Here is a 26565-nt window from a genome sequence, read left to right on the forward strand (position 1 = left end):
ATTATTATTATTACTACTACTATTTTATTTTATTTCAATTATTAAACTGTTCTTATCTCAACTCACAAGTTTTCTCACTTTTACTCTTCCGATTCTCTCCCCCATCCCACTGGGGCGGGGGGAGTGAGCAAGTGTCTGTGTGGTGCTCAGTTGCTGACTTGGGGTTAAACACGACACCTTACTAACAAAAGTAGCATGCGAAATAAGGTGTGGGTTCATATGGAGTTCTTTCAAAATGGAAAGCTCCAGCACAGCCTGTCTGTGAGGACAGGTGAGGGCACTACTTTTGACAGACTTCATTGCACTCTAAAAGTCCTGGTCTTTAGGCCCTTGGGCAATCAAATCCTCCCACTCCCCTTTAAATAAACTGGTCTCACGCAACATCACAGACATAGCTCACCTCGTTCTATTTCCTTGTTCAGTCTGTTCTTCACCATCAACCAAACCGACTCTTCATTTTCATAAGGGAAGGTTGAGGAGGGTGAAATACCATGAAGAAAGTCTACTCTTGAAACATCCTTTTCTATATTTGAATTCCCTTGGTTAATTGTCAGGAGGCCACCATTGATTTTTTCCAGGTTTTCCACACGAGATTTCAGCTTTCTCACTTCTTCCGCTGGAAGGTTAAAGTAAAATGCTAGGGAACATGCTGCCACAGACGCATGCCTGAAATACCTACTTCTAATAGCAGGGACAAGGCAACACTCTGTCAGAAAGCTATGCCACTGAGTTTTGCAGGATTATTCTTTGTATCTTTTTTTCTAGCAGGGATATCTGGAGTTTAAATGACAACGTTGGAATCTGTTAGTCTCTGAGAAGTAAGACCTCAGATCTCAGGAGTTTTCCTATCCTACTCACCCCAAGACCATATAACCCCTCATCAAAGGTTTATTATTCCTTATCCATTCTTACTGTCCATTTGTAATGGCAGTCACCACCAAGCTGAATGTGCTCCTCCTCAGTTCTCTGGCTTGGTATCTCTGGTACTTGGTCTCTTTGCCAGCTTATACCCTCTGCTTGTCTCCCTATCCCATTCAACATTTTGTTCCTCAGTTATTACTTACCCAGAGCAATGAGTCCAAAAAGCAATCCAAGGAGAAGCAACCAGGCCAGAAGCAAACCCAGGAGCCACTTCCACCAGCTACAACAGGAACCACAGGGACACCAGGATGGTGCTGATCCGATTGCACCCCCTGCATCACCATTTCTTATTTCTGGAAAAGGGAAGGGGCAGACTCCTGGTTAATGAAGAGTTCCTTGACTTCAGAGTCAAGAATCTCTTAAGAATAAGGACACCAAGGTCTGATCCATTATACGAAGGGCTATGGAGAAAAATCTTTACACTCTGCACATGGTGGGTGTAATTCTAGTCCCTGTAGAAGCTGGGAACAGCATTCCCAATGGGAATTCCAACAGGGGACAACACTCAGTACTTTTTAAAATAACAGCTTAAAAATGTGATCCCCTTGGGGTCAATTTTTTCTATAGTTTTGAGCCATAAATGACAGCAATAGCCAGCACAGTCTGTCTGAGCCCTCTCCTCCCCATAAATCTGTCCTGGTAGCAGGACGCAGCTGTACTGTCAGCTATCTGATTTTCTCCAGCAATAAAAAAATACCCCAACTGCTCACTCATCCACAATCAAACCACTGGTACCAATTTCTCTGGTGTGTGCTCTGCTCATTACAGACAGAGTAGCCTCCTGAACATGCTTTCCCTCTGATGTCATTGTACAGAGATCACTCATGTCACTCAAGAACGATTGCTTTTTTCTATACTGTGCTTTGGTGCTCCCTCCAATGAAAGTTGGAATCACATCACTTACCTGCATAAGTTGCTTTGTCCCTTGTTGGCACGGATTTCAGTCCTCCTGTTTTAACAGCAGTAAAAGAGATTTTAACAGTCTTTCTATGCATGATCAAACTTAGAGCATGGGCTTGCAACGGGGAGGTAGTAATGGAGGCAGAAGGAAAAAGTTCTATTGCATTGCCACAGGGACAAACTCTTACCATTTGCATCTGATTTTAGGCCAGTATCTGTAGCGTAAGAGGAGGAAAATCCCTGCTTCTCTTTCTTCAAGGTGTCTTCTACAAAGGATCCTCAACAGGAACCGAATATAATTAAAAATATTACACCAGAAGTTCAACCAGGCCTATCTTCTTTCATTGGCAAAAGGCATGTATTTTACTGGGAAGCCACAATAGCTCTGCTTGTTTAAACTAGATCTAGTTTTTGCTTTCAAAGCTCCTGAGCTTTGTGAAATGTTCCAAGGCACACTCTGGAGCTTCAAATGCAAAAGCTAGACATAGATTGCAGCTGGCACGGTTAAAAGCTAACTGGCTGCCAGAGCTTCTTGTTTGGCTTGCAGGGGTTTGAGTCAGGTGCAGTGTCCTGAACTCTGAACTCCCCCTATGATCAGATGCCATTTCTCTTCCCTCAGCATATACACATGTCCCACAAAAGAGAAGTTACCTCCATTAAGCCCAGTGGTAGAGGCACTAAAGACTTTGCCACTGTCCTTTGTCATGATCAAGAGCTCCATCTCCTTCTTTGCTGGGGCGTTCTCCTTCTCCAGCAGCAGGAACTTGCAGTCTTTGCGCAGAATGTCATCTCCCTGGGAGCTCAGAACGGTTCCCCCTGGAATATTAGTAAAGGATGGGAAAGAGGAGGAGATGACTATGGGCCAATGAGTCATAACCACAAGCCGCAACGCTTTTGTTCATTAAAATAGGTTAGTCCCATTGTGATTGGGGTTGCCACTACTATAAACACCCAGTAAGAGACACACTGGTCACTGAAGCAGAGAGCTGTGCGTGTCATTAGATTTCTTTAGAGATGTGTATTTCACTAGCAGGGGAGCAACTGCTACCAGAAATGGGGAGCATCTGGAATTCAATCACATATAGAAATGATTTGCTCAATGACCTCTTCGCTTCTCAAACACACTTACTATAGAATCATAGAAACTCAGTCTGAGAGAGACATTCAAGGGGCATCAGAGCCGGCACATCTCGAGCTTAGGAGCACCTTTAGCAGACCTACTCTGTCAAGCACAAAGCACTCCATATCCTTGTGAGCCATGTGTGGTTATGAGGCATTGAAGTCTAGCTTACTGAGGTCGGGCACAGGCCAAACAAGGCTCAAAAGCATCGGTGTGGTCACCCTTCTGCCATTAGGCAGTATCAAGTATGCCTGGAATGGTGTACAAACCCGAATTTGGACACAAATTGACACAACATTGAAAATCAAGATAACAAGAATGGTATTATTCCATTATTCTACCACAAACCTGGAGTAAACCTGTATTAGAAATGTTATCATAACCTCTGTATTATTTACATCTATTTTTAAGCCTCATCTTTGTGAGTCCTTGCATTACAAAAGAAACTTGGCTTCCCTTACACAAAAAATAAAAGACTAATTTATAGCTCTCAGAGTTGCAGAAAAAAGCTGGAAAAGATGAATCCCAACCATTCGGGGATGAAAGGCCAGTAGAAAGACCTCAACTTCTTTCATTAAAAAAAAAAAATCTGATCATGTGTAAGTCAATTCCTTAATTTATCAGTGGTTGAGGCTGGTACTACTGCAAAATGATGTTTAAGAGCAACCTTGCAAATGTTTTGGCTTCAAATCAAGCACAATTTCACATGTGTAATCTTCTATCCAGTTACCTGCCTGTTGAGCAGAAATAGCTGCAATTAAATCATCTGAGTTACCACAAAGTGGGGGAGATCTGAACCAGACCAGCTCATTCGCTCTCTTAGCTTCTGGCTCATTTTCTTTCTTTTCAGAAAGGTACTGGTGGGAGACTTGGCTAGTGACAAGTCATGCTCCTGAGGAGCCAGGTGTTAGTGTCACTCAGCTGGCTGAATCTCTAACTCGTTTTTATCATGATATGCTTGTACAAGGCCATGCCTAAACAACTGTGAATGACACACTCACCTGCTGAGGCAGACACACCAGTACTTGCCATGGTGTTGCTCTGAGAAGTGTTCTTCATCCCATATGCTGCAATGAAGAAATTCGAGAATGAAAGAGATGAAGGATAACAAGGTACCTACACACACCAACCTTGGACTGCACACCATTTAAAAAATCTTTTCTCATTCAGGGTACCTAGGACAACTCAAACAAGCAAGGGCTTCCCCAGCAAGCAAATCTCTAGTGCTTACATAGGCACTGGGAGCTGTTCCTACACATGCAAAGCAGAGGAAATGTTCCTCAATATCCCCTCATACCACACTGCTCCACACAAGAAGATGGTAATGAAGGAGCCTCTGTCAATATGAACTTTCTAGTCGCTACAGAAAAGGTGGGAGAAGGCAGCACACATTGGTGACCTTCACGCTTTCTTTAGGATTAAATTGTTGCCGACCTGCGGAGGCTGCAGTAGCATTCTGGGTCAGGGTTGAAGAGCTTGGAGACAGGTTGTTTTGAACTCCAAACACTGCAAAGAAAAGCATTGCAATGGGGGTTATAGGAGTCCTTCAGTGCAGGTGGTATTCTGGCTAAAAACAAAACCAGTGATAATAATGATGACCTCTCCCAAGAAATTTCGCCAGCTAGCTGGAGGCATCATAGGCCTAAGCATTTCTGTTCAAAGATCTTCCTTAAAAAATGTTTTTTTCCTTAGATCATTTTGCTGTATAAGTTATTGTTGGCCCAGGACAATAATGGTGACCATTTTAAAACATCATCTCAAGTTAGATTGCGAGGCCACTCTCCTGGCTGCATGGACATTTCTGCAGGTGAGGCACTTGGAAAAAACGTAAATGCAGAAAACTGGCTTGGTCTGACTAAGGGAAATTTAAGGAGACAACTGCACGCAGTATGTGTCAAAGTACTGTCCAGAGAGAATCAAACAGCTTGGAAGGTGGCACCAATCATTGTGGCAATATTAGTGCAGTGTACAGACTGCTTTCATACACCCTGCTCTCTCTGCACACCCAGTCAGAGACCCTGCATGATGGCACTGTGCTGTGTAGACACAGTGTTTGTGACTGTGAAAGGAAGAGAAGTGGTTTAGTGCCATTGAAGGGAGTCTGCTAGAAGTCATGAGCCAGGTGAAGAAAAGGGAAATTACAGGGAAAATTGACAGAGGAGCGGTGGGTCTTTATGGATTAGGACACAGGGGTTTATTTTTTAAGGCATTATCCTGAGTTGTTCTAGGGAAAAAACAGGCAGGCCTAACTGGTGTCTTTCAAAAGACGAATTATTCTCCTTGGAAAATCTCTAGTTTTCCCTGCCTCCCAGATAAAAATAGTCAGGAGGTAACAGCGGCTAAACAGGGCCAACTCAGAATAAATCCACCGTAACCAAAGAATAACTGGGGTGTGCAGACAAGCTGCTGACACTGAAATGAGGAACAGAAGAGAAACAGAGTGATATAGGTATTATTTCATTGTACATGTCTGCCAGGACTGTTGTGCTGTGAAAGCGTGAAGGGAAGAAGAGAAAAATCTGACCTGTAGAGGAAGTGCTCAGGCCTGCGTTCAGGGTATGATTGCTGGGAGCCAGGTTATTTGGAACACCAAAAACTGCAAAAAGAGGAATTGAAATGTTATTACTTCTCTGGAATTGGAAATCCGGCACCCAACGGTCAGTGGCACAGTCACAGAAATTAAGTCAGAGTCACTTGGAAATGCAGTTAGTGGAAATGCACAATAATTGCACAGAGGAAAAATCTTGAAAATTGTGACACCAAACCACTCTTTTACTGAGCTGACAAAGGGGAGAAAATCCTCCATCAGACAAGTTGCAATCACGAGACAGTGTGAGAAAGCAAAGCTTTTAATAGTATGCTATCATAAAGCTTCCTGTGGTTTTTCTCTGCAGCTGGGAAATGCAGCATCCCTGGCATTTAGAAGTGGGCCTTACAAGGTATAAGCACACTCAACACTTATTGATTACATCTTTAGTGTATGAGGACTGAAGGGTTAGGCCCAGTCGTTCTTACAATGGGCCAGGATAATCCAATGTTAACTAGAGTCTAAAACTAGTTTTGATAGGGAATGTGAGCCTGACGTCATTGATAAAGCTATCATCAAAGTTTAGCAACAGATCAGGCAGTCAGGACAATAGATCCTCAAAAAGAAGAATCTTCAAATACAGTCAGCGTAGAAGCAGAGATCACCAAGTTACAGAAAACCAGAGAAAATTCAAGCATATCCCCTGCCATCTCGATTCTTCCAACATTTTAGTTCTTCTTGCTGTGCAAAAAAAAAGCACTGCTGTTGACCCAGTTTCAGTATGGAGTTATATCCTTCAAAGCTTGGGCAGTCCAGGGAGCATACCTGATCCTGTAGAGTGAGACATAGCATTGATCAAGGAAGAGCTGTTATGGTATCCACCAAGGGAAGACCCAGCAGGCAGAGTGGAGGACCACATGTATGAAGGGAGGGCGGTATTCAGTATGGTTGTATCATATGTCCCCGACACTGTAAAAAAACCCAAACAAACAGAAGTGGTTTCCAATGAGACCAGGCTTGTGGCTCAGCATGCATTGCAGGTTTACATGGCAAACAACTTCATCTGCCTTAAATTTCAATTACCCTTGTGGAGTCAACACAATGACTCCAGGTTAACATGGTATAACTGATCTCAAATGCCAGCTGATTACAGCCCACCTGAATTTTAACCAATGGAATAAAGATTGAGCTGATAGCATAGATCATTCACAAAACACCTTGAAGAGATTTCATTGCTTGTAGATGCTATGATACCAGAATAAAACAGTTCAGTCCGCCATTCTGTTAATAAATCATCCTAGGCCATGGGACATATGACTTTTGCTTCCCACACGCGATTCACCAGTGTATTGGACTAAAATTCCCAGTTTTAGACAGGATTTGAGCCATGCACAAAAAAAAGGTATTGCTTGTTCCTAGATACTGGTGGAGGACAGTGGAGTGAATGTGAATACCACTGCCTCAAGCACTGTGGGGAGGCTTATAAATAATAAAAGCTGGTTATAGTATTTTAAGTACCACTTCTATTATTATCAAGTTCTAGTGATCTCTGAACCATGTGGTGTGGCCAATAAATCAAACACTGACCCAAATGTCGTCTTCAGTGCTATCTCCATCTTGCTTGGAGATAAGAGATCAAATCGCTCTAAGACATGTTTGCTTAGAGCTCTTGTCTCTGCCAGAAGCACCTCTGAACTAAAGCTGGTGGCAGCAGGAACTGGCTTATTTTTATGGAAATTAGACAAGTCACTAGAAAGCTACCCAAGATGGCTCTTGTTAGGGCAACATCTGGACAGCCCTCCAGCATTCTGACCCTTTTTCTGTGTTGCCACCACTGTCTGGGACAGAGACCATGTTCTTATATGGATGTTCTTAGCAACTTGGTATTTTTATGGCAAATAATGTTTGGAATGGCTCCACCATTGCTCACCGTCCTCCGCCAAGTACCTGACTGAGAGCTCTCGGTAACCATCTTTGTCTCCACCACAGCCTTTTTTGGTATCGGGAGCGTACTTGACGGTGATCGAGTAGGGCTGCAGCTGGCTGATCGACTTCCTTTCAGCAAACGTTTCACATCATCCAACTCTGTCCCTGGCAGGAAAAGCAAGTGTCCAGACTCACCCAAAAGCCATTGTTTCATTGATCTGTAATCTTGCCCTGGCTAAACCATTTACCTGTGAGTGCCTATGAAGTTGCACTTTCTGGGGGTGCCACTTAATAACAAAGCTTCAGGGCCTCATTTCCGGGACTAAGTACAACTACATCTTGCAGGACCACCATCTAACCCACAGCATGCTTCCTTGTTCAGAAAGGGGAGGCAAATGAACGTTCTTAACAGGAAAAAAAGAATGACATGCTGCTATCTGTCATCATGAAGACTGGGTCCCAGAGACACTGCAGACATACCCAGAGCAGCAACACCCTCTATCTTATACCTGATCCCCCTGGAATAAAAGCCATGGCACTTACATCTGCCAGAGGGAGATGCGCTCTGCAGTCGGACTCTTATTTCACTCTCTGGGAAGAGAAGAAGCAGATCATGAATATGGAGTGAGATGCATTTGTGCCCTGGGCTGTGAATAAATCTTTAGGCTGAAGTGAATTCCTTCCTTCTTGCTGTCTATGTTCCATCTTGCTGTCTTGCTGCTTGATCTGAGCAGCACTCATGGCCCATGTGAATTGGTTGTAAATTGGTTTGGGTGACTTTTTGTTTTGGGGTCACGTTTTGCTACTTTTAATTCCAGAATGCTATATTTTACTCATTGAGGGCCTCTGTTGAAGTCAATAGCATTGTTACTGCGAGACATACAGAAGGCCTATTTATGCAGTCCTCAATCACATTGATATTCCCACTCATCACAATTATTATTATTGTCCTTTTGGACAAAAACCTAGAGAGCCAAAAGAAACTTACTAAATACACAAATTCCCTACTACTTCTTGGGTAAAATTCACACTGTCATCTCTACAATGGCCTGTACGATTTAGTCTCTTACAACCTGCTGACTTCTCTTTTGGCTCATGAATGTAACCAGGCCAGTTTTAAGCCAACATTCTCACCAGGTACTCAATTTTGTTACTGTCTTTTACTGTCCAGCACAAGAGACTATAGACTTAATGTGATTTGGCTGGGGCAAGCCTTTAAGGTTGCTACCAACAAGCAAACTGGCCAGCCAGGACATGTGAAACATGCTCCTCAAGATGAAATCTGACAGTGCATGCACTATAAAAGAAACACTAGCTTTGGCATTCATGTGGAGAAGCTGATGGATTGGAATTATTTTCTGAAGTAATATGAGAAGCTGGAGCTGATTCTCTGGTGTCTGTTTTTTTATGTATGGCCTAGTTCTGCTGGGAGCTCAGGTATGTAGTGTGCTAGAGGAGACTGTGAAGATCTGAGGTAGAATAATTGGTAACTGTGACACTCTCCAGGAGGAGTGTGCAAGAGCACACTTTGATTTATACTCACTGCTAAAATTAACTCGGATAAAGTGACATTATAGTTTCCTCTTCAAGCAACTGGGAACAGTTACACTCTTACAGAGCAATATACTCCTGCTTTCCCCAACGCTGTTAATAAATTATTAGAAGTGCTGAATGATTTAAACAATGCAGAGTTTTACAGTGATCTGGCTAAACAGACCACAGCAAGTCCATAATTTCCTCACCATGTCCTTACTACCAGCATGAGATCATTTCAGGGTGTGGGGATGGGAATCTCACTAACAGACATTCCTGAGTTTGATTTTAATGAGCAAACACTGTACCACCTGGCATGACAAGGCACATAAGCAGAAAATAACGGAGAAAGGAATGTGCAGCTGGAAGGAGAAAAACAAGATAAAGACCATGAAGGCATTTCGCATGATCAGGAAGAACGGGCCAATGCGCGTGAACACAAGGCTATAACCTATCTGCAAGCTGCAGGTAGCGCGTGTGTACTTCTGCTTGCTATAAAAGATGCTAACAAAGAGCAATAAAAGTCTTTGGTTGCCGTGCCTGCCAGAGTCCTTGAAAGGTGTCACATTGCAATTCAAGTCTTTTTGATGAAAAGGCTTCGCATTACTTTGACCCAGGTATCTGAAATATGTAATAAAATACTTCATAGATTATAACATTAGGCAGTCTTGAATTTACCAGTCATGGGTCGTTGTGGGGATGGGAATCTCACTAACGGACATTCCTGAGTTTGATTTTAATGAGCAAACACTGTACCACCTGGCATGACAAGGCACATAAGCAGAAAATAACGGAGAAAGGAATGTGCAGCTGGAAGGAGAAAAACAAGATAAAGACCATGAAGGCATTTCGCATGATCAGGAAGAACGGGCCAATCTGCTAGAGCATAGATGCGCGTGAACACAAGGCTATAACCCTATCTGCAACTGCAGGTAGCGCGTGTGTACTTCTGCTTGCTATAAAAGATGCTAACAAAGAGCAATAAAAGTCTTTGGTTGCCGTGCCTGCCAGAGTCCGCGCCGCTTTTAACCCCCACATCAGGGCATGGCCTTATGGTTTGTAAGATAGATTGCAGTAGGATCTGTAAATATGTCAGAGGCAGGTCACAGAGCATGGATGGACTGAGTTTATGGTAGTGAACAGACAAGATGGAAGACTATGTCCTACGCCCCCAGATGTCCAGGTCACCAAGTAGATCCTCCTTTTTGACACAGTTCAAGCCACCACGACCTTCACCAGGGTTAATTTTTACACCAAGCTTGATTAAGCAATTGCTTACAGATAAATGGTTCACATCTGCAGTGGTGTAAATCCACATACCTCATCTGACTGCTCTACTCTTAAACTGGTTGATTCCAGCTAAGGAATAGGTCCATTTAACACACCCTGAATCATACTGAAGAAAACAAAGGAGACTTCTAAAAGAACAGTACCACTCACCTCGACTTTGGCTTCTCCCTCTCGTGGAGGCAGATGCTGTGAACAGCAATGAGAGAAAAGCAGTATTAGGCTTTACTGCCTGTGACATCTCTGAAAATGAACACATGGATCTTGCTCAGAGTGCTCAGATTCAGACAGTAACCTTCTTTACTTGGGGCACAGCTGGGGGAATTGAACCCTTAGAGTTTCTACCAGGCCCCCTTTAGACTATAAGGTATCTTAAAGAATAAGTAGCAGCTTTAGCATTTCTGGACCAACTGCTGTTTCCCTTTGTACACATAAAGGTTTATAGATGGTGATCTCCCATTTCAACAGGCCAAAAGGAGGCTAATAGGCCTGTTTACCCCACTGACCAAGGTTGGACACTGTGAAACTCTGCCTCCTCTCTGAGCCAGAAAGACTGCCTTATCATATTGTTTCACTATCTGCACTGAGTAAAATCAGCAGCTCAGAGTTTGGACAGGGCAAGCTCATACCTGCTGACAATGTTCAGTGTAAATATATCACTTGGTAGCCAGTTCATCTTTCCATATAAACATGTTGAAGCCTAGAAAAGAACTACTAGAAAAGTATATCCAGCAATGGCTCAAAATCCTAAAAGTCTGGGCTTTATTGCTTGGAGCTGTTCTCCCCGCTATGGCTGGGGAGGGGAGGAAATGTTATGAAGCATCCCATGTCTATGTTCTCCTGTCCATGTCCTATGTGGAGCGTCACAAAAGCAGTTGAGGGTAGCAAATATACGGTATGCACCCTCTGTTTGAATATGTATCAGCTAGAGACCCTGCTGTCAGCTATTAACGTAAATCCCAAGTAACTCCTCCAAAGTCATGGAGCTGCACTGGCTGCCCAATACAGAGGCAGCATAGGTAGAGCAAGACATAGCAATGTGCAAAAAGCCACCGTAGTCACCAACTCACATGACCTTGCCATAATGTTCAGAGGGACAGCTCTAAAAAGAACATACCAAACTCTTTTCTGGGGAACTCAGGAGAAGAGTTGGCACTGGAGCTCCCTGAAAAGAACAGAAAGGTGTTCATTAATACTTTGCACAAGATCATTAAAAGCTTTCAAAACATGTCTTCCTGGTAACTGTCTAATCCCAGTGGGTAATAAACATTTCCATTTAAAAAAAAGCTATTCAGGATTACATGAAAAAGCTGCTAATGCCTTTCAACAAAAATATGCCACAACTCCTTTACATTACTATAAATAGGACTTAATCATTAAAATGTGTCCCAGATGGCTTATTTCCTAGCAAAACCACAATGGGATTCTTGTGTTATTTGGGACAATCCTGCATTAATGTGACCTCAGAGTGCAGACTACACATTGCCTCCTTTCTATGGCATGTTCTGTGATACCTTCATATGTTGCATGGCGGTTGACATAGGTTTTTCTTTCAAATGTTGAGCCAGGTGATTTGGTGAGAGTAGAGCTGGGAGACTGGGTTTGTCTGTAGCCAGAGGATGATGATGAATTCAATCTGCCACTTCCACCTATAGGTAAAACAAAATGCCCTCAGCAAATTGAAGATATGCCCTGCATGTACACCCTAGATGCCCTGGGTGCTTTATGCTACTGTCTTCTGAGCTGGACAAATTTGCATTGGTACCTCACAACCAGAGATGGGCAAGAACGACATTTGGGTCTAACTTTGACTGATCTCAGCATTCAGTGCAGAGAGGAGTATTGGTTATCTTTGTGGTTTCAAAACAAATCTTGTCAATGATATATATGAGAGCAGGTTTTGGCCTAGGGGGATGAATGAGCCATCTCCCCTGAGCAGGAATAAATCTGGGTCTGGATGGTGCTGGGTTTTGGTCTGGATACAGATCCACCTGTAAACTCAAGTGTTATATGACACAGGCCGCAAAAACTGGGAGATTGTTAAGCCAAACTCAAAGTGCTGAAGGATGCAGTTCATGAGATAAGGGAAAGCAGCGATGAGTCCACTTCCCTGCCAAAGCAGCTATCCACACTCTCACTTAGTCATGCCTCAGTCAGTCCATTTCCTGGAGAAGTGATTGAGGTGTGTGTCAGGCCCAAGGCAGCCTGGAGGTTATTAGTGGTTGTTATATTTATATAGAGGAAGGAATTTCCCTTCCTAATTCACATCAGTACTGTGGAGAAAGAACTGAGCAGCCATAACTAACGTGTTCATATTCTTGTATGAAATCTAATGCTGGAGTATGATCAGAGTGCAGGAAAGAGGGAGTCCTGTCATAAAGTGCAACATATCCATGCTGATCAGCAGGATCAGACTAGATATTGTTTACCCATCACTGCAAAAAGAGTGTGCCCTTGTGATCTCAACAGTGTTTTCTTGCCAACTTTCCCCTCTACAAGGACCTATTTTGTTCTGTAACTTTTCCACTTAATTCAGCAGAAAGAACTACTGTGACAAGTAGGTCTCTGTTGGAGGCATTCTGCAAGCAGAGTGGGAAAGCAGAGATTAGAAAATGCTCTGTGAAACTTCAAGAACTCATTGTCTCTGAAGTTCAGATACTTTTCTCTTCCTCCACACACTGCAAAGAAATAACAATGAAGATGGCAATCCTGCAGAGTCGTCTGAGTTTGCAGGGCCGGGTTCAGTTCTCAGACTGGTGCCAGTCCAGACAATTAGACTGACATCTTCACTGGAGTTACTTCACATCTGCCCTGAGGCAAAGTGATTCCACACTCTGGCCTTTAATTGGTATGGAGGTGTCTGTCAAATCTATTGGGTATGGCTAATTCTCCTGTTGAGCTTCCAAACTGCACTTCACTCCCTTTGGTTTGTCAGCTCTTCTGGAGCACGGAGAGTATTTTCTACAAGCGTAGTTATACAGTCTGCCCCACTGGGAACAGAGAGAGGGGTGCACCAGAAACCTGGCTAGGAAGCTTATTCTTCAGAAAACTTTGCTATGACAATCTAACAGCTGGGCAAAGAATGCTGTTAGAGAAGGACCCTGTTTTTATGGAGTAGACAGCACGTACTGATTTAGCACGTCCAGAAAATCTGGCAGACTGTTCAAAGTGCTAAAGCCATTGACACACACACAAAAGAAAATATTTTCTAGGAAATTCTTTAATAGTACTCTATCCTCAGCAAGATCAACAAAAAGATTAATCAAAACTGTCTTTTGAACAAAAATGGTCAGAAAGATTGTGATTTGGAAATCCTGAAAGAAGGGAAATTTGGTTTCCGAATGACTTCTTAACAACAGTGGGAATGGCATTTTTTGTTGTTGTTCTCCTGAAATCAAGTTTTCCCTGTGGAAGATGGGAAGTTTGCCATTTCTCACCCATCCTCACACCCCACTTTAGGGAAGGAATACCTTTGCTTTGAGTATTTGCCACTACTTTAATAAACCCTGTTTTCCTTACCTCTGGCTCATCCTACTTCCCTGCCCTGAATCTCTCCTCAGACCATTTATCCTGCCTTTGCTCTCTGTTTCCTCACTGTGCAATGTCTTCATTCCTTACTTGAAGTCACATAGCTGCTGCCGTGGGTGTAAGACCTCTTTTCCACTCCGCTCCCTCCAGTGTGGGATGATGTTTTGAGCCCACTGCTGCTCCCTCCTTCTGGAAGAGATGAGCACAAAATGAGACATTCTCTCAGCGTAAAAGATGAGAAGAGCAAGGACACTGCAAGACTGTCCTCACACTCAATTACAAGTATAGCTTCATGTCTGGTGAGATATCAGAACTGCAGAGAAGTGTCTTGGCAGAGCAGATAAGCATTCACACTGCAGACCCAGCAGGTTTATATTCAAGTTTTGCTCCGTACATGGACTGAAGGATACTCCTGTTAACCCTCATCATAAATGAGATGATAGTGCAATTCCTTTCCAACTCAGCTGCAGCAAGCTAATCAAGAATATGGTGGTATAAAGAGGATGGAGGATTCTTCCCTGCTTGGTACTTGTACTTCTCTACTGAGGTAGAAATCACCTGTGACATCTGATATTACCCCAAAAGATTCACTCACTGTTGTCAACTGGGTAAGATGACAGCAGAATACACTGCAGCCCCAGCAGTGGAGGCTGCAGACCCATCACTTTTGACCCTTGTCCCCAAGAGACAGTCACCACTGGAGACCCTATATCTGGGTTTAAGCCCTTGGAGAGTCTGGTCTACCAGTCTTAGTGGACTGTGCGGCTTTGTTTCTGACAATACCCAGACGGCTCCCCACATACTGCTCCTTCTCTCCACTAACACATATTTTGGGAGGGGCATTTCTGAAAATAGCTTCTCTTTGGGTGCAAATCTTTCTGCACCGAGACTTGTTGCACCCAGGGATTTATGGAAATAATGCAGTCAAATAGCATGGAGGGGCACAGAAGTAGAGTAATGACTGACAATTACTTACTGGGTGGTAAGGACGTCAGTCTTGTGGTTACAGTCTCTGTAATAACTGAGGAAAGAAAAGGGTGCAGAAGTAATGGCATGTTAATATAGCCAAACAAGATCAATGTTCTACTTAATTTCCATGGAACAGCATGACTCATTCAAAGAAGATTGACTCATTTAAAGAAAAGTCCCTTAAGACCACACTGCCTGGGGGCTGCAGTCTCATTAGTGCACAATGCTGTGTGTTTGTTTGCAGGCCTTTCTAACTCTGCAGTAACTAAGAACATCACTGCCATGAAAGACTTTTTTTCTTTACAAGATCCCTGTAAAACATGGAAGTATTATTATTTCTGAGTACTTCTGAACCTACAGCCATTGCTGTAACTGCAAAGCCCATGGTCAGACCCCTTACTAGCTTCCTACTAGTTAATTCCCATAATGCCAGCAGGAAACTTATCCTCTGTTTTACACACAGCCAAAAAAGGTATCTAAAGACCATTTTCTAGGCCACACAGGGCATTGATATCAGAGGTAGGAGGAGAATCCAAATGTCTGCACTACTGGCTAGAAATGCTACCACAGGGCAATCATCTGTGGTTAAACAATCAGGTCATGCTACACATCTTTAAATGTCTGATCTTGGCCCATTCTGTTCCTTATTCTGACTTCAACAGAATTTAGTTGCAGAATTTAGTTCTGGACCTCTGGTCAGCATTCAATCCCTTACAAAACTGGGCATCCACTTCTGGGATTTTGGTGTGTGACATAAAAATAAAAAATGTTCTCCTTACGTCTTTCAGTAACTTCTGATCCATCTTGCCTCGTTTTCTTTGTTACGGAATCCATACCATTGCCACCTGCAGGGAAAGCAGAGAGACTGCACTCAGAGCTCTGTGAATAGTAGGAGATGACAACAGCTCCCCACAAGTCCCACCACTTTTCTCTCTTCAGCTGGGGTCTAGACTGCCTGGAAGAGTTCTATGCCAGGGAGTTTACAGTGGCTTTCCAGAGCCATGTGAGTATTACTAATAGACCAGCACCACTTGCCTACAAAACTGGATGCTGCACAATGCAGCAGAGCTGAAACAGCAGGAGGGGCTGTAAAGCCAGCAGGTGAGATGGGGCAAGTGAAGCAAATCCACTCAGTGCTGGAGAAGTTTAGACCTGGATTTATATCCAGGCTTTGTGGCACTACACTGTGGTCTCTAGTTGTGCCCCTATAAAGGCTTGATCAAAACCACAGGATCCAAACAACACCCCCACACATCTGCTCTGGGCAGGACTCAACAGTACAGGATTAGAAATGTAGGCAGTTGCAGGAGTAAGCTACCTACACCATGCCAGTACCGCCAGAAAAACCTAAGCAGAGATATTGTTGCACTGTTGACAGTAATACAGTGCATTCTTAGGGTACATTGATGCTAAAGTCACAGCACTGACTTCAGTGAAGCAGAAAAACACTGGAGGTGCCTTTAAACTAGCTACTTTCGGCAGCAAGAAACTTAAGGTAGAAAGTGCTTTATCTTGCTTTACAGGCAGAGCAGAGATGGTTTGGAGGCCCTGTCTGCAGCTTTGGAATCTGATCTAATTTAATGCCAGCTCAAGTCAGTCTACACAGTATTGGAATCACTGCTGTGAATGCTGTGTATACTCTTCTTCATGACTTGGATCCCTCTCTAGTCAAAATTACAATCTCTAGCAGAGGTATGACTGTCTGCCAAGGCAGGAATACCACAAAGAAACGTTGTGATTATGGAAAAGAAACATCAGCCAGAAGAGAAAACACTTCTGTCAGAAGGAAATACACAGTTGCTCACTCCTAGTCTCTCTAAGATAACATTTCATCTTGTGCAGCCGCAAACAATGAGAAGGAAGAGATCTTAATCTGCGCACAAGGTGATAATAGGCCAAAACTCTCCACTGCATTTGAAGACTCCTCCTTAAAACTTAAGGCCCAGCTGTACCAAAAACTACACACTTAACAGGCTGAGTCTAAAAAAAAGCTTTGGGCAAAATTCCTTCCAAGTTTTAGAGCCCAGCTTGAGGCAGAACCCAAGACTGTGCCCTCCAATTCAGCTATCATTTGAGTTTGATCCCCATGATTCCACTTACCCTTCTACTAAGTAGCCCCCTTAATGTTATGCTTGTACTGCCCATGCATAAATAATAACACAAGGCAGGATGCAGCAGAGAATCTGCAGGAATATCTGAAGTTCAGATTCAGTTCTGTCTCTGAGCAGCTCCCCCTATTCCCAGAGCTGGACAGGAACAATTTGAGTGTAGGAGGCACACTATCAGTCAAGCCACTTTAGCCTCCTATCACGGACTCAGCTGAACTTTGCAGAGAACACCTACAGTGCCCACAGCCCTCACTCTCTGCAACTCAGACCCTGAGCTTGGCTAAGCAGCCCTGTAAATGGGGCTCTTGAGGCCACACCCAACTCCTTACACAACCTTGGCGGCAGGATGCTACCCAACCCTTACAGTGCTTGCTAACACTGGGGATTTCCAAGGGATTATCCAGTGCGCTGATTCCAAGGCAGATGCAAGACCGGAGCTATATGTGTTAGGAGAGTTCCAGCAGGATGACAGTCCCCTGCAATGGAAGGGTTCCTGGTCATTCACTCCAAGGAAAGGCAATATCTCTGCTACTCTTCCTCATTGCATCAACAGTGGAAGCGTCTTGCAAGCTCCTTCCCTAAAAACAGATGCTGGAAGCTGTTGTCTAGATGTCAGTACTGTTGGCTTTGCCAGTGTTTTTGGCAGGGAACACAGCCTTATATTTGGAAAGTGCTTTCCTACTGCTTTGTAGCCCCAGAACTCCCCTTCTTTTCTGTTATTGGGAAACAGTGCTGGTTATGGATGCTGGAAGAGGCCAGCACTACCATGGAGTGAATGCATCTTCTGCATCTTTGCCTTCCCTTGAGAAAGGGGAATATCTGCTCTGATACCAATCCAAAAAAAATAACAAGAGGTTAAACCACATCTTTGGAGCCACACATGCCCACAGCCCAGCCCCAGCACATGGTGTGTTTTGATCGATGTTGCATATGTGTTTGCCACAGGAATGCAAAAGCCAGCCCAGGCTTCAGCAGGCTGAGCGAGCTGGATTTCCATTATCTGCCAGGACTGACTCATTTCACCAGCTCCTATCTGAATTCACAAAGACATAGCTGTGGGTTATGTCTGTGGCAAAGCAATAGTGCTGTTGAATCGGAGAAGCCACCTGCAATTATCTCTGAGCAACAAGCAGGAACTTGTGAAGTGAGATCACTCTCAAACAATGCAGGCAGCACAAGACATGGCAACCCTATGGCTGCTTTAACATAAGCTCAGTGGTTGTAGTGCACTTGTGGCACCCACAAAAACAGGGAACTTGCAGTCCTTAATGGCACTAGGAACCAGGAGAGGTCTAGCACTGCCACACTTGTGCACACTGCTTCCTCTCTGTATAGAACTGAAAAGCAGGATAGTAATAGCTGCCCAGTTTTGCAAGGCATGCTTAGATCTGTGCTTTCCACATAAGCCCGACACTGCAGGGTGCCCCCTGTTCCACCTGACTGCAGTGCAGCACACTGGCAAGGATGCTAAGCCAGTCTGAAATGGGACATTCAAACTCCTCTTATTATTTTAGAAGTTAGGTATCATGTGCAATGGTAATAAAGTTTATTACAGACATTTTTCAAAGGGCAGGGGAAGAGCCACAAAGACATATTTTAATGGAAAAATGAAAGCAGGCACGTTTCAGATTCTTTTATTCCTCCACAATGTCCTTCCAGTTTTCATGTCAGAATGCTGTTACATTCTCACAGCATAAGGCTCCTGCTGTGAGACACTCCATTAGGAGAAAGAGGCACCAGGAGGTGCTGAGATTAATAATATTTCATGTCAGTGGAACCCTTTGATCATGAATACTCTGAGACTCAGTAGATGCCTCCAAACTGTGTCACTGACTATGTTAAAAGCAAATGCCATGGCTCCCATCATATCAAATGTCTCTTCCTCTTAATCAAGCCTTTCAGGTGCCATTGTCCTGGGACTAATAGAACTGGTTCAAAAATGGCCCCTTATCTCTCTTTTACCCCATAGTCTAGGAATCCGACCTACTCATTCTGCTTTAAAAGCTGTTCCTTTCCAGTTATTCTACCCAAACCAACACAATCAGAATCGAATCAACCAAATCATGCTTCCAAATCTGCTCATTTTGTAGACTCACTGAAATGATGCTAATGCCAGGGAAGCAGGTGAGATGCCCAACCAAAGCCTGGATGTGCTGTAGGAACCAAATTCTGCTCTGCCCACAACCTCTCCTGGCTTCTTTGACACCAATATGGGCTCATTTCCCAGAGCACAAGCAGAAGCACTGCCCAGACTTCACTCTGCACTGCCAGGTGCCTTCCTTTCAAAAATGTGTCCTCACCGTGCCTACTTAATTGTGCTACCCAAAGAGAAACAGGCCAAAGCAAGGCCATTCTGACCTGCACAAGCTTCTCACCTCTGGCACAGAAAGGGAGACAAACAATCTGCTATTATACAAAAAATGTTTGCAGAACATGAAAGTGCTACCGTCACCATTTCACAGATGAAGAAACTAGTCACAGAAGGACAAGCAACCTTCCCGAAGTCACTCTACAAGTCAGTCCAAAGACAGGAAAAGAAGACCGGTCTTTTACCTTACGCCACTACGTTCAAATTGCTAGACCTGCTGCAGAAAGGATTCAAACGGATTCTCAAATCAGACTTTTCTGACTTGTTGTCACAAAGCTTCAAAAACACCTTACAGTGCCTCCTAATCTTCTATGACAGAAATGTGGCCCAAAGTCCATAATCAATGAGTCACTGCCGATAAATAAACCCACCTGTCTGAGACAAAGCAAAGCTTGTCCATGGCAACACAAACTTCCAGTCAGAAGCAGTTCCAGGCTTTCTCAGGACTAGAGATCAATTCCTTAATATTACACCCTGCACCCACCATCTGAAGCTTCAATTTACAATCATTATTCCTCCAGCACATTTCTGATCTGCTCAGTTTTGAAAACAGCCAATCGATGATCTGCATTTCACCATGCTGGTACCCTTATGGAACAGAGAACATTCAGCTAAACTTTATCTATTCGCGTGGCAGTTTCACAAAATGCATTAAAAATGTACCCAGAGCTTGGCTTCACATTTCTTACCTCCCAGCAGGTATACTCCTTTCACCTGATACTCATTTTAAAAGATATATTCACTGACAAACACAAACCCCAAATGACCCAGCTCTTACACAATCTTATTTTTACATTATATTCCCCACAGAAAAATGTAACACCTCCTCTATTTTGCCTGAGAATACAGCCTTGTTCTGCAAGGAATCTGGAAGAGAGAAAATGCAGGACACTTTTTTCTTCTCTTTTTTTTAGTAATGTAACTTACCTGGAGTGCTTTAGTTACTGAACTGAGAATCTGTTTTTCTCCTCAACCGTTTCCTTTCTACCAAAATTTGCCACCTACACTTTATATCATGTCCTTCCAAAGGTGTGTAGAATCTGAGTGATCATCCAAAAATGCTCACCTCTTCTTTATTTAACCTGTCTTATTCTCGCCCTTCTTCTGCTTTTCTATTCCCGTGCTCTTAAACAAGTCCCAACAAAGGCGTGTCGTGGTTTCCTGCCTCACCCTACCCTTCCAATTATCTGACACTCACTGGAAAAAAAGATCTGCCTCCAGGAATCAAACTTTATTGAAAGCAAAAATGCTCCTACCTATTTGCTCAGGTGGATTAACTATTTAGATGCCAGGCAAAGGTGTGAAGGCTTATGTTAGGGAAAATGAACTGTTATTGCAGTGCTTTCTGATACATGATCTGAGATCTGTTTTGGCATTTTCTTACAGAAAGTTGCACAGCACCTGCTGATGTCTCTGCAAAGCTGGCTGCAAGCTAAGTATATTTTGCTGCTTGCAATACAAGGGGCTAAACTCCCAGCTAGTACAAACTGGCTGAAAACCGCCCAAGTCAGTGGTCTGAACTGCCTTGCCAGCCCCATAGATATTTACACTCTATTCAGAAGGCAGCACTGTTAATAAATAAAAATACACCAAACTGAGTAAGGAACAAAATTTCTTCCATGTATACCACCTACAGACTTCTCACTGAATAGGAACTGGAGCACAAGAGCAGCCACGGTGGGTCAAAGCAAAATTCCATCTAGCTCATGACCCTGTCTTTCACCATGGCCCATTTTAACAGTCCTGGGAAAACTACGTGAACAGGACAAGCATAGGCAGATATTTTCCTGGTGTACACTGGACACTTCCTAAGTCAAAAGCAGCAGCATTGCAATCATTCCTTGATGGATATTTTCCATTAATTTGTCCAATTAGTTTTTGAATTTGTACAATATTTTAGTATGCACAGTGTCCTACAGCAAAGATTTTTACAGCTTAACTATACCTTGTGTAAAGATTTTTCCTCCTACTGAACATGACAGTGTCATTTGGTGCCCTGTGCTTCTTTATGAGAATCAGAATTCACCTTGGCTTCTCTCACCCTACATGAATTTTGACAGATTCGTACCACTGAATGCGAAAGAACTTGATGCTTCATGCATATTTTTGCACAGACCTTTTGAGGGACTGTAGCTGCGTACTGTCAAGATCGCACTCTGTTCTTTCAAGTTCCATACTGGAAATTTCCAAAGGTGTGTAGGGACATGGCTGCTATACAGCATTACACTGCCACTCCAAAGGCTACGCCCCATGTTTGTTGATGGGGATCAAGACTTCTTCAGAATTCATCAGTGCGTCTCCTAAACCCCAGAACTTGTGTTTATATTTATCTTTAGTCAGACAGATATTTATGAAGCATAATTTCCTCCCTGCATGGAGGAAGCATCCATGACTTTGCCTTCTGAACACTAATCAATGGACATTTAGTTGCCTAAACAAGCTGCATGTGGTAATTAAGTCATTAAGAGGTGTAGAGCTCAGCCTGGGACATGGCCAAACTGCACTTGGCTTAAGCCTTGACCAAAAGGAAAAAAGCAGCTTTAGCTTTTTGAACTTCACGCTCTTTGAACATGACACATTACTGTCCCTCTTACTGTCAACTGCACTTTAAACCTGCACTTTGGTCATCTCATTTTATGTCTGCTTCCAGCACAATCCACAGCTGTGTGCTTCAGACATACCCTGGCTGCTCACAGACAGAAGTTGTTCCAGAAAAGACAGCACTGAATGCGCTGGGCTATTCTAGCTCTGTAAGACCCACCAGTATGAGAGAGACTCATTGGAATGGCACACAGACTTCACTGGAGCAAGAGATGGGACCTCACATTTTAAGATAATTCCTCAGGACTGGAGGAATTTTCTCCCCCCTCTACCTTTGTCTACCAGTTTTCTTTATATATGCATAAACAAAAGGTAGCCATCACAATTTTGATAAAATAAGAAAATTACAGTATTTTAATCCCTGCAGTGTTGTCAGTGACAGATACTGGTTTAAAGTTTCTTGAGAACAAAGTGTTCATGGAGCGTCTCTTCATGAGTCATTTTGCCCATTTCTTACTGGGAAGAAAAAGAAGGTGGTGGTGGGGTATGACATAGAGGTGCCTTAAAAGGAACCTGAAAATAAATCACATCTTAAGAACCACTGACTCTGCATTTAAAAGAGGAAATTTAGGTGAAGATGAAGTTGAGGATGCTGCCTGATGAAACACACTGATTAGTTCACTTGGGTTCCTAATGGGCAAGTGTCAACATCAAGGACATAATTTAGAGAGGTCCTGACCTGCTTCACCTTTCACTGAAGTCAGTGATTGCCTCAGGTATTCAGAGCCACTGAAAGTCAGGTGTCTAGCTGGCACAGTGCAATGAACTGCAGTAGACCTAGCTTCAGGTCGTCAGCTGCCACTTCTGCAGTAACAGTGCTGGTGTGTGGACTGGTGGTTAAAGCAGGAGAGGCAGCTTGAGATCCTCTTGCAGGTAACAATCACCATCCTCCCATTCCCCCATCTCTCCTGCTCAATTTTGCTTGTAGAAGGTGAAGTCTGTAGATATGGAGTCACACTGCTGCTGGGTGTACCTGGGAATGTTCTACCAGATGCAGAGTTTGCTGCTTTCCCTGTTCCCAGCACAAGAAGAAGCTGCACAGACTTTGAGCTTTCAATCAATGCCTCAGTCTGGCAGCTAGAGTGATCAAATCATAGTTGGAGACAGCACCATTTTCTCTGGTGAAAGATGCTCCAAAAGTTTACAGCAGCTGATGCTGGCACTGAAAAAGTTGAGAAGATGAGGCAGAACTCTGCACTGCACATTCACTGCACCTGGAAGGGGGCTGTGCTACAGCACATCTAAATCACTTCTCACTCTGCAAGGGGAGCCCAAAGATAAAGAGTCTCAAAGCTGAACCAGCTGTTTTTGTCATGGCCGTCCTCTAGCAGCTTAAGGTGTGTTCATGGTTTAGAAACAGCCAAGTGATGATAACTTGTTATCTTCAACTTCAAAGGGAGCTGTGGAGCACAGGATGAAGTGTACATTGGTCTGATAATTCTGTCTCGATTGACACATAAATTACACGGCTAGTGAATCAGCCAAGAAGCTGACTGGAATAGTGCAGGCCCACACAAGGATGGTTTGCACAGGGAAGAAGAAACCACACCTGTTTCTGGGTAGCAACTGCAGTTCCCTATGTGCCTTGGTTTTACAGAATGGAGCTGGGCAGCTACTGAACCAACCAGAGCCTCCTGAGTCACTCCCTTGACTCAATGCCCTGAGTCCATGGTTTGCACATCAATTGAGAAACTCACCGTGAGTAACCTCGGGCATGAATAAAAGCCTTGTGGGGAACTGATCATTGCTTTTGGGGTGCCGCAAGGTGAGTAATGTCAGGATGCAAAAAACCATTGCTAACTCAATCTCCCAGGTCCCAAGAGACTTCAGTGATCAAGAGAAGATATCTTGGCTATTTGTACTCATTAATATAAAAGCTGTACAGCTAAGGACTGCCTTTCCTCTCTCCTTCTGGCTTTATATAGCATTCCATGCAATGGGAGGCTTGCTACAGCTTCTAAGGTTTATCACAGTGCAAATAATAAATAGCAATAATTATAATAAAGCTATATATGCATATGGAGCATTATAAAATACTGATCCTTAACAGTGCAGGACAAACTGAATTGTACTGGTCCAGAGAGGAGGGCCTGGGCTGTTCTGGTGGGGGACAGAGACTGGGAGGAGGTGGCTGAAGACTTGGGCTTGTTGCCTTTACTATTACCATGTAGACAGGAGGAGCGGGACTCTTCAGCAGCTGTAGACAGCTGGCTACCTCTGCTCAGAGACAAGCCTGTACAGACACTAAGACCCTGATGCTATCTTGGTGCTCTGCAATACAACTGCCTAATAGTTACTAGCAAGCAGCCCTGTCCAAGGGCTGGGGATGGACCTGTGCATTGTCTTGTGTGTCTGGGACTGCCCCTGATAATGTAAGCTTTGGTGACAGACAGATCCAAACAAAACACACCTGTGACCTCTTGAAGTCCCCCTGTCCTCCATGCAGCTTTTTATGCGCATTGATGCTTGGGCACATTTTACATCTTGGTGTAGGTCAGGCTGTACAGCAGGAGTTGGCTGGCATAACCAGGAGTTGTCACCCATGTCAGACTCACCTCTAATGGCATCAAGGCTGAGATGTTAACAGACCTGTTTGCAAAGGTGACCTGCTGTCATCTCTCCCTCTCCTTCTCTCTCCCCTCACCCTCCTCCCTCACCCATGGCAATTAGGCAACCCCAGCTGTCCAGCAAACCACAGCATCTGCCAGGGAACACAGCCATGAAGCAGATGGTCCTGATCACTGCCACCCTGAGGGGTATCGCTGTGAGTTTAAACTAAGTAACTTTCATCCATAAGACCCTTCTCCTTCCCAGTGCTGGCATGACGAATAATCCCTTTCATTTTGTCTTCTAGGTAAGAGTCGTCTGCAACATATGCTGCATACAGCGGCAAAGCTATGAGCTGGACTGAGTCTCTTGTTTGATGCTGCTAGTTACTCAGTCAGCCCACTGCCCAATCTGCTTGGTCAAAGACAAAGGAAACCAGTCCTTGAGTATTTTATTTAAGAGAATGCAAAGTTTGATTCACAGGATCAAATAATTGTCTATCCCCTAGCTTTTAGAAAACTACTGACTGTTTGCAAGCCCACCTGTGAACCTATAAAACAGTTTCAGCACCAGTGTCTTTTAGACAAAAAATATGCACCAGAAAATGCATTATTTGCTAACCTCACACATCAAATGTTTCAGTCAGCCAGGCAGCAAAGGGACACAACCAATGCCAGATGACCCGTCTGTGGTGCTGCCAATACAAATAATGGAGAAAAGTCAAAGCAAACTGTTTACAAAGAACTGGCAGCATGCAAAAAAAGCCTTTCTGGCAGCCCCAAAGAAAACAAGATTTGATTTGTGAGTTGCTCACCAGCCATATCCATGGTCAAAATTCCAAGCAATTAGTATTTCAAACAAAAAATTCAACCAGTTCTACCTGCTGCCAGTCCAAAGCCTGCAAGTTTAAGCACCATTACAAAAAGCAACACAGGGAGAATTGCAGTGCAACAGGCCATACAGGACAAAAGCTGGAGACAACACTTATCTTGGAGATCTGCCTCAGAAAATGATGAGTGTTGGCAAATAAGCCTGATTTCTGTCTGCCATCTTGACAGAAAATTAAAAACACACATCGGCAAAAAAATCCTGATGGAAAATCTCTACTGGGCTCAACTACAGCTTGCAGCAACTCACCTCCTATACAGAGAGAGGGATTCTCATTAGCAGGATGGGAAATGCACGGGAGGGTGACTGAAGGGTCTCTGAGAGCAGTTTTCTTTTGCTCTCCCCTTCTCCAGCTCTATACATTCCTGCCCTGCAAGTCCTTTTCCCTGCTAAGTTTCGAAGGGTCATTTTTGGATCAAGGATTATTTCACAGCCCAGAGAGGATTTTCAGGAGACTTTAGGAACAGAAGTGCCACTGATGCTCTGTTACTCAGGTGAGTTTGTACATAGTGCAAGAACATCTCCTGAAAGTACCTGGGCACAGAGAATGACATTTAACACAAGATTGTGCCTAAAGCCCATAGCTCATACCCAGCCCAAGTAACCTGGCCAAGCACTGCGGACCACTGCAGGGGCAGTAAGTGAAGAAAGCACAAGAACTGTTGCTGCAGGGACAGCTGAACTGCAACTGAGTCTATACTGTTTGTGGTCCATCTTCTGTATCCCACCCCCAAGCTCTCTAGCCATATCTATACTGTTGAGATCTAAATTTGCTTTCACAATAATTTCCTCATTATCCACATTGTTTACATACAAGCTGAGCTCCAGAGCAGCTTGGGGGCAGGCCCAGAGCATCAGCAGTGGCCAACATTCCTTTGCTCACGCAGTCCAGATTGATCTAGCATGCACAGTTAAATATAAGCAGGTGTCACTAGTTTTCACATATCCCAGAAGGCCTAGTAGCCATCCCTAGAAGGTTTTCTAACCAATATGCAGGGGAATTTGCAGTATATCTTCTCCAGAACTTGGCTTGTCCTAAATGCTGTGTTGACACAATTGAACTGAAACTACCGGTTTCCTAGACCAAGAGAAAACCAAGTATGTTGAGCAAAAGTCAATGACTTAATGGATTTTGTGGGTTTATACTCGCTCTTGAGGTGGTGCTTACAGTGTATGCAGACCCTCTGTGGTCATGCCAGGTGCAAGAGAAAAAGGGAGCTTCCCGAGAGACTCATGTTAATAAAGTGTAGAGTGCCATGCGCAGCTTCTCAGACAGCAGGGCTCCTGATTCTGGGCAGGGGATCCCCAGCACCAGAAGCAAGCACAATGAGCACATCTTCTA

General features: G+C 43.8%; 1 protein-coding gene across 1 annotated transcript in view; it reads right to left on the minus strand.

Annotated features, from left to right (window-relative positions):
• The window catches only part of COL17A1 (collagen type XVII alpha 1 chain), a 37968-nt gene extending 22423 nt beyond the window's left edge, over positions 1-15545 (minus strand). Inside the window, exons 1-17 of the mRNA XM_019471692.1 lie at positions 15491-15545; positions 14719-14763; positions 13833-13931; positions 11729-11863; positions 11332-11379; positions 10368-10403; positions 7938-7985; positions 7416-7559; positions 6294-6437; positions 5466-5537; positions 4376-4447; positions 3943-4008; positions 2473-2637; positions 2010-2099; positions 1826-1870; positions 1065-1214; positions 401-616 (exon numbers count right to left, since the gene is read on the minus strand). Coding sequence (XP_019327237.1) covers positions 401-616; positions 1065-1214; positions 1826-1870; positions 2010-2099; positions 2473-2637; positions 3943-4008; positions 4376-4447; positions 5466-5537; positions 6294-6437; positions 7416-7559; positions 7938-7985; positions 10368-10403; positions 11332-11379; positions 11729-11863; positions 13833-13931; positions 14719-14763; positions 15491-15545 — 1630 coding nt within the window. The remainder of the gene's footprint in view (positions 1-400; positions 617-1064; positions 1215-1825; positions 1871-2009; positions 2100-2472; positions 2638-3942; positions 4009-4375; positions 4448-5465; positions 5538-6293; positions 6438-7415; positions 7560-7937; positions 7986-10367; positions 10404-11331; positions 11380-11728; positions 11864-13832; positions 13932-14718; positions 14764-15490) is intronic.
• Between the last annotated feature and the right edge of the window lie 11020 nt (positions 15546-26565).

The sequence above is a fragment of the Aptenodytes forsteri genome, unplaced genomic scaffold, assembly GCF_000699145.1.
Source record: "Aptenodytes forsteri isolate BGI_AS27 unplaced genomic scaffold, ASM69914v1 Scaffold15, whole genome shotgun sequence".
Classification (NCBI taxonomy): Eukaryota; Metazoa; Chordata; class Aves; order Sphenisciformes; family Spheniscidae; genus Aptenodytes; species Aptenodytes forsteri.